The following is an 8563-nucleotide window of genomic DNA, read 5'->3' as shown; positions in this document are numbered from 1 at the left end:
AAAGAAAATCATTCAATTTTATTCTATTCAACACCTAAGCGAGCCAGGCTTTTATTTTAACATTTTTATTCGGTGAAGGTGCCAATCAGCTCCTGCAAACCAAGATTGTAAAACATTTCTGCATCTATCGTAGAGATGAATGAACGGATAAGCTGCAAATCGACTTAAAATCAAATTTCCTAAAATTTGCAGGTACCTGCAAATTTAAACAATATGTGATTCAATCTGGGAAGATCACAAGAAAAGCCCATCATCATTTCACACATTGTTGAAAATTGCATCAGCCAAAGGATGGGCTTTATGACATCAGGTGCAATGAGAGGATTAGGCAAAATTTGCATTTGCCTGTTTGTGCATTTTTTGCACGAAGAGGCAAATAAGATTTGCAAAGGAGTTATTCTATGCCAATTTAATGTCCATTATTATGCTCTGGGATCTGTCCAAATCCCATATCATAATAAACGTAAAATGTAAAAAAATATTTTAAAAAATCCATATACTCACCTTACAGCTAACCTAACTATATGAATGATATTGAATATAGAGCCCAAAGTATTATCTTGAGTGAAAGGTTTCTTGCAAAAAGGTTCACTACAAAGGTCATTAGACAGATGCAAGCTAGAGAAAGTGTCCACACAAAAAAAGAGAGCCTAATTAAACAAAATAATAATTTGTATTTATCTCTCAATTACAGAATCATTTGGAAAGAACAGAAAAATTCTGCAAACATATACAGTATGTGTATGCATCATACAGAAAAGGAAAAAGTGGGAAGAGAACCTACCAAAAGAAGTGTTGCTGATCATCAATCAGTTTCCCAGCTCTATGTGCCACAGGTCAAGACAAGAACTGGCTGAAAAAAGCTTTTTCAAGGAATAACATTGAAATGAATATATTGAAGTCCCACCATAAGAAAGTTAACTTTATTAATCATGTATTAAAAATTGATATGTTACTGTAAAAGTCAGAAGGACGGTAAAACCTAGGATTTACCGGTCAATCTGGACATTCACCGAGGCCGTCGGTAAAAGCTCAAAATGAAAAGTAAAATTGGACTTTTACCGGTGAAGTCTTGGTAAATGTTAACATTTCTCAACAGCGTTGGTAAAAGTCAGATGTATTCCATATAAACGAACGATTTTGGACTTTTACCTGGGCGAATTGGTAAATCTTTACATTTACCAGCATGTGTTGGTAAAAGTAACTTTGAGTCACAGAATTCTGACTCTGACCAGCAGATGATGGTGGTAAAAGTTAACTAAACGCAATTTCCGACTCTGATGAAGGCCTTAATCGTTAGAAATATTTTTATTCTTCAAAATGCAAATGCAAATGAACAAAGACAAATAGGAAAATGCAAATAGAAAACATTTATGTTGCAAAATACTTCTCAGAAATGATAAATGAACGCAAATACAAGAATAACGCAACTTCAAAACTATGTAATTCTGTAACTGTAGGAAAATCATTTATGTTGCAAAATACTTCTCAAAAATGATAAATTAACACAAATACAAGAATAATGCAACTTCAAAACTATGTAATTCTGCAATTGTAGGAAAATACTCAAAAATGATAAATTAACGCAAATACAAGAATAACACAACTTCAAAACTATGTAATTCTGAAATTGTGACTAGGAATAAGCAGATAGATCCGTCCAGACCCGTTATCCGAGCGGATAACGGGCTATACGGATATGGATAATCCCGATATCTGTCGGATATATCCATGCCTTGCAATGATGCATGTTTCATGCATCATCGCAAGGCATGGATGTTGCGAGTGTGCAGGGCAGACAGGTATAAAGCTGAATTGCAACTTACCGGAGGTTTCCCAGGTCGCGTTGTCCGCGTTCTCCTTCCAGGTCACATGACTGCATACGTCACCACGCAAGTGAAGCATGCGTAAGTCATGTGACACAACTCGTGTCACATGACTTATGCACCTGTCACTTTCGTGGTGACGTATGCAGTCATGTGACCCAGAAGAAGGAGGATGCGGCCGGCCGACGAGACCTGGGAAGCCTCTGGTAGCCTCTGGTAAGTAGTGCTCTTTAAGTGGCGGAGAAGGGGGGTCCGGCCAGAGTGCGGGATGACCCTAGTGGGCGGGGAGTTCCTACTGCAGTGACGCAGCGAGGATCTCCTTGCTCAGGTATGCCCCGGCCGAGTCCCCAGCATCACTGGTGACAGCAGGGATGCCCACCGGCATGCAGGGAGTCTCCCTCACATTACTGGTGACGCAGGAGGGATGTCCCTGCACATGGATAATTGTCCCATAGACTTATATGGGACACGGATAGAATCTGGATCCACTCGGATCTCGGTCTTATCCGTATGGATAGACGGATATCCAGGTATCCACTCAACTCTAATTGTGACCCGTTAAATTGCACTTAATTTTTCATCTCAATGAAAAAGTCATACAACAAACACAAAAGAGGAACTATTTGTTGCAACACAGTTGGGAATTGTGACACATTGAATGGCACTTCATTTTTGCCAGCCTACAAACACATTTCTTGTTTAGGCACTTCTTTAAACAGTTGCATTTCTTCAGTCCCTGACCTCCCACCAACGATTGTTGGGAAACCACCGTGCGAAGGCTGATCTGAACTTTTTTAACATCCTGCAATCCTATGAAATTTTCCTGACAGATGGTGAACTGATTGCGATAATATAATGCATTTAGGATCCCAACGGTAGTCCCCACTTGGTAGAAGTCATCTTCTTTTTTATAATAATCGCAATGATCGACTTAGGGTCCATTTTTGAACGGTCGACATCTGGAATTCTGATTCTGATGTTCTGTCCAATGTTAGGTTTGGGTAATTTTTGACTGGAATATTTCAACATTTTCTTGGCCTGTGTTTCAAGTCCTTTTCTTGCAGCTTTTCAAACTCTTCTGACCGCACCAATTCTTCTATTGATTGTATGCGAAATCAAAACGTCAAGTTGCTGATCATCATGAAGTTCTCCATCTTTCTTAGAAGGCTTTGACTCGACACTTTTTTCTTTTAGGTCTTCATTATTCTTGGATGGCAAAATTGGTGGAGTGTCATATGCTGTTAAGGTGTGCGGGCAGTTGGATAAGTCCAAACCTTCTCCTTCCGTTGTGAACAGCTGATGACAGTTGGATTCATCGGAAGCTTCTGCTGCTGTCGGTGCTGACGTGCGATGAAAGTTCATCTGACCCTTTGGCTTCTGTTAGTGATGTCGGATCACTAGGTTCCTCTTGCAAACCAACAAACATTTTTCAAGATCTCCTTCTGCAGACAGATTTCTGATCCCATCACTAGGAATTTTGGAGGTAGCTACACCCATCTGCATTGGTACTCCGAACATAGCTACATAGGGCGAGCATTTTATTCCCTCATGGTATGCTCTATTTTTCATTGCTTGTAAAAAGCGAAGGCCCTCAGACCACTTGGGTGTCTTATTTGTTTCCATCCACGTTGACAACATGTTTTCAATGTCTTGATTTGCTCTTTCCATGGAGCCTTGGGACTGGCTGTGTCTTGGTTTACCATGCACTATTTTCATATCAGGCCACATCACGCACAAATTCTGTATGACCTTGTTACAAAATTCCCTCCCATTATCAGAATGCAGAATACATGGGGCACCAAAAGTGGAAAAAATGTCAAGGAGGTGGTATGCAACCTCTTCTGCTGTTTTAGTGCATGAAGCACATAGAACAAATTTAGTGACGTGGTCTTGATAGACAAATATGAACTTGAAATCATTATCACAATTGGATTGCATGTCAGTGAGATCGACTTGAGCACGATAATTCATTTCACTGTGTAGGATGGGTTTCACAACAAGGCCTTTTTTGGTAATCTTCTGTTTTTTCTGGCATGGCTGGCAGAGTCGCAGATAAATAACTATTGACTCCGTTGTGACATTTTTGAACTTACGGTTCACCTCCTTTAGCATCCTGGTCCGCCCTCTGTGGCCGGTACTGATGTGCGCATTATGAATGACACTAAAGAGTTCTGCACACCGAACGTAATGCAACATGTTCTCTTTTTCACACGAGATTGGTGCAATTAACTTTTTATCATTTCCGACGGTCATGATGTTGTACCTCTTCAAACGCCTGTAGTGAATACTCTGTTTAGGTACCGCCACCTTAGCCTCCTTCACTTCTTTCAATATATTCTCGTATTTATCGTCCGTGAGATAAAAATTATTATCTCGCTTTTTCTCCACTTCATTCAAGAGCTCCGAAAAACAATCTTTAATTTCCTCACTCATGATCTGACAATCAGCTAGTGCCTGTGCAGCTTTGACAGGCAGTCGGCTATGCAGCTTTGAGCAGTATGTGCAGCTTGCAAAACACTCAGGCAGTCGTCCAGGATGAAGACACAAACAGGAAGTACGCCCATTTGCCTACACTGCTTGGCAAGAATCCCATGTTCATTTGTAATAGGGTTACTCAGCATTGTGTGAAAGACTGTACAACAGCACCATCTACTGGTCTAACACTGCCATTGATGAGTTAGTGATTTTCTTCAGGCAGTGATTGGGCAGCAATCTAAGAAGAGAACCCCAGGAAACTAGGACTTGAGGCAGGAGCTATTTTAGGGAGAGTGAGAGGACTGGTGCTGTGCAGACTAGACTGAGCCCAGACAGGGCTGTTGCACTGTTACCTTCCAGCCTTTTCTCAGAATGCGCTGTCTTCTGATTTCCCTGATCCGAGACTATGGTGCTTGGGTGGAACAGACCGTTCATGGCACCCAGCAATTCCGGCTCAGAGCTTATCTGCATATCTTCTGGTTGTACCACATTGGCGCGGCAACGTTAAATCATGTGAGCGGTGTTAGCATCCACCTTGCCAGGGGCCCTTGGAAAGACTTTGGACTCTGCGCTCTACAGGAAGCTAAGTATAGGACAATTTATACACTACTACATCGGCAGCGTGTGTACTTCTTGTAACTTTTTGTGAGAGGGTGCTGCGGAACACTGATACCCTAAGATTCATAGGACGTTCTCTTTTGCATATTTTAGTGTGGGGTTAGTCATTGTATGTTAGCGGGAAGTGGGCACTTTTTGTATGATCGGAAAAATAATCATAGGATAGTCAGGATTGACATCTGTATATACAGTGGGGCAAAAAAGTATTTAGTCAGTCAGCAATAGTGCAAGTTCCACCACTTAAAAAGATGAAAGGCGTCTGTAATTTACATCATAGGTAGACCTCAACTATGGGAGACAAACTGAGAGAAAAAAATCCAGAAAATCACATTGTCTGTTTTTTTAACATTTTATTTGCATATTATGGTGGAAAATAAGTATTTGGTCAGAAACAAAATTTAATCTCAATACTTTGTAATATATCCTTGACAATGACAGAGGTCAAACGTTTTCTGTAAGTGTTCACAAGGTTGCCACACACTGTTGTTGGTATGTTGGCCCATTCCTCCATGCAGATCTCCTCTAGAGCAGTGATATTTTTGGCTTTTCGCTTGGCAACACAGACTTTCAACTCCCTCCAAAGGTTTTCTATAGGGTTGAGATCTGGAGACTGGCTAGGCCACTCCAGGACCTTGAAATGCTTCTTACGAAGCCACTCCTTTGTTGCCCTGGCGGTGTGCTTTGGATCCTTGTCATGTTGAAAGACCCAGCCACGTTTCATCTTCAATGCCCTTGCTGATGGAAGGAGGTTTGCACTCAAAATCTCACGATACATGGCCCCATTCATTCTTTCATGTACCCGGATCAGTCGTCCTGGCCCCTTTGCAGAGAAACAGCCCCAAAGCATGATGTTTCCACCACCATGCTTTACAGTAGGTATGGTGTTTGATGGATGCAACTCAGTATTCTTTTTCCTCCAAACACAACAAGTTGTGTTTCTACCAAACAGTTCCAGTTTGGTTTCATCAGACCATAGGACCTTCTCCCAAAACTCCTCTGGATCATCCAAATGCTCTCTAGCAAACTTCAGACGGGCCCGGACATGTACTGGCTTAAGCAGTGGGACACGTCTGGCACTGCAGGATCTGAGTCCATGGTGGCGTAGTGTGTTACTTATGGTAGGCCTTGTTACATTGGTCACAGCTCTCTGCAGTTCATTCACTAGGTCCCCCCGCGTGGTTCTGGGATTTTTGCTCACCGTTCTTGTGATCATTCTGACCCCACGGGGTGGGATTTTGCGTGGAGCCCCAGATCGAGGGAGATTATCAGTGGTCTTGTATGTCTTCCATTTTCTAATTATTGCTCCCACTGTTGATTTCTTCACTCCAAGCTGGTTGGCTATTGCAGATTCAGTCTTCCCAGCCTGGTGCAGGGCTACAATTTTGTTTCTGGTGTCCTTTGACAGCTCTTTGGTCTTCACCATAGTGGAGTTTGGAGTCAGACTGTTTGAGGGTGTGCACAGGTGTCTTTGTATACTGATAACAAGTTTAAACAGGTGCCATTACTACAGGTAATGAGTGGAGGAAAGAGGAGACTCTTAAAGAAGAAGTTACAGGTCTGTGAGAGCCAGAAATCTTGATTGTTTGTTTCTGACCAAATACTTATTTTCCACCATAATATGCAAAAAAATGATAAAAAAACAGACAATGTGATTTTCTGGATTTTTTTTTCTCAGTTTGTCTCCCATAGTTGAGGTCTACCTATGATGTAAATTACAGACGCCTCTCATCTTTTTAAGTGGTGGAACTTGCACTATTGCTGACTGACTAAATACTTTTTTGCCCCACTGTATAGAACGTACATACGTTACAGGGTAGCAGATACCTTTCAGGGTAGCAGATTTTGTTCATTGTTATTACCATATTTTCCCCATTTACTCTTATTACATTTATAAAAACTTTGAACACTGTGTCCTCCATTTCCTCGCCCGCGGTGTCTTACACTTTTTATTACACCCTTCTCAGCTACATTTACCAAGAAGCCGTGGTAAATGTGCACATTTACCAACAGCGCTTAGTTAAAGTCAGATGTTCCACCTTCACACCAGATATTTCTGACTTTTACCAACGCTGTTGAGAAATGTTAACATTTACCAAGACTTCACCAGTAAAAGTCCAATTTTACTTTTCATTTTGAGCTTTTACCGACGGCCTCGGTGAATGTCCAGATTGACCGGTAAATCCTAGGTTTTACCGTCCTTCTGAATTTTACAATAACAGATACATCGATTTAATACATACTTAATTTTTAATGCATGATTAGTAAAGCTAACTTTTTTATGGTGGGACTTCAATATATTCATTTCAATGTTATTTCTTGAAAAAGCTTTATTCAGCCAATACTTGTCTTGACCTGTGGCACATAGAGCAGGGAAACTGATTGATGATCAGAAACACATCTTTTGGTAGGTTCTCTTCCTACTTTTTCCTTTTCCGTGAGATGCATACACATATGTTTTTGTAAAAGTTTTCTGTTCTTCTTTCCAATTGATTGGGGCAGCACGGTGGCGCAGTGGTTAGCACTGCAGCCTTGCAGCGCTGGGGTCCTGGGTTCCAATCCCACCCAGGACAACATCTGCAAAGAGTTTGTATGTTCTCTCCGTGTTTGCGTGGGTTTCCTCCGGGCACTCTGGTTTCCTCCCACATTCCAAAGACATACTGATAGGGATTCTAGATTGTGAGCCCCATCGGGGACAGTGATGATAATGTGTGCAAAACTGTAAAGCGCTATATAAAGATTATTATTATTATAAAGATTCTGTAATTGAGAGATAATTGCAGATTATTATTATCAATTTATATTTGTACAAGCATTTACTGGTTTTCTATGTGTCATGAACCCAGGCATCACATGTCAGGTAATTCCTTGGCGCCGCTTTTTGAATTTTGAATGTATATAAGCAATGTAACAGCACAGTTTTTGTGGTATTTCCTGACGAAGAAGTCATGATGACTTCGAAACGCGTAGAATAAACCACCATCATCCTTTAACCATATTTTGTATTCTGAATTGTCTGGCAGCGTGGATATAATCCACTATCTCCCTGGATAATAGCTCTAATTAGGTCACTTGCCAACCCATGGATCTGCAGCAGCTGACAAACAAGCCTTGTTTCTACACCACCAGGTGTAGAATTGCACATTGTATAATGTGGGATAAGACCTATTTGTGCTCCTTGTTTTCCTACAATTTTCACTACTAATTAAAAAAAAAAACAGTATAAGATTAATGCACTTCTAAAATGTTTTAGTATACATTTTATTACATTTCATGCTAATCATTTGAAGGTTAAGGGTATTCTTACTTTAAGTATTGGCCTATCTTAAAAAAGACACTTCTTCCTTAAGAAAACAATTTCTAGAAAATCTCAAGTTCCTACCATGGTTTTGAAATGATAAAATCATATAGAACTCAGTTCACACATAAAACAAGTGAATTAACCCCTTTACCCCCGAAGCTGTTTGCACGTAAATGACCAGGCCAATTTTTACAATTCTGACCACTGTCATTTTATGAGGTAATAACTCTGGAATGCTTCAATGGATCCCAGTGATGCTGGGAGTTTTTTTTGTGACATATTATACTTCATAATAGTGGTAAAATTTCTTCGGTATGACTTGTGTTTATTTGTGAAAAAAATGGAA

At 40.6% G+C, this 8563-nt stretch overlaps 1 protein-coding gene across 1 annotated transcript; it reads right to left on the bottom strand.

The window, feature by feature from the left end:
• Window positions 1–3206: 3206 nt before the first annotated feature.
• LOC138666744 (KRAB-A domain-containing protein 2-like) lies at window positions 3207–4259 on the bottom strand. The gene has a single exon (XM_069754929.1). The coding sequence runs from the start codon at window positions 4257–4259 to the stop codon at window positions 3207–3209; it is 1053 nt and encodes a 350-aa protein (XP_069611030.1).
• Window positions 4260–8563: the final 4304 nt, after the last annotated feature.

This window comes from Ranitomeya imitator, chromosome 2 (genome assembly GCF_032444005.1).
Source record: "Ranitomeya imitator isolate aRanImi1 chromosome 2, aRanImi1.pri, whole genome shotgun sequence".
Taxonomy (NCBI): domain Eukaryota; kingdom Metazoa; phylum Chordata; class Amphibia; order Anura; family Dendrobatidae; genus Ranitomeya; species Ranitomeya imitator.
Note: the sequence above shows the minus strand (reverse complement) of the source record. Positions and strands in the feature narration are given on the sequence as shown.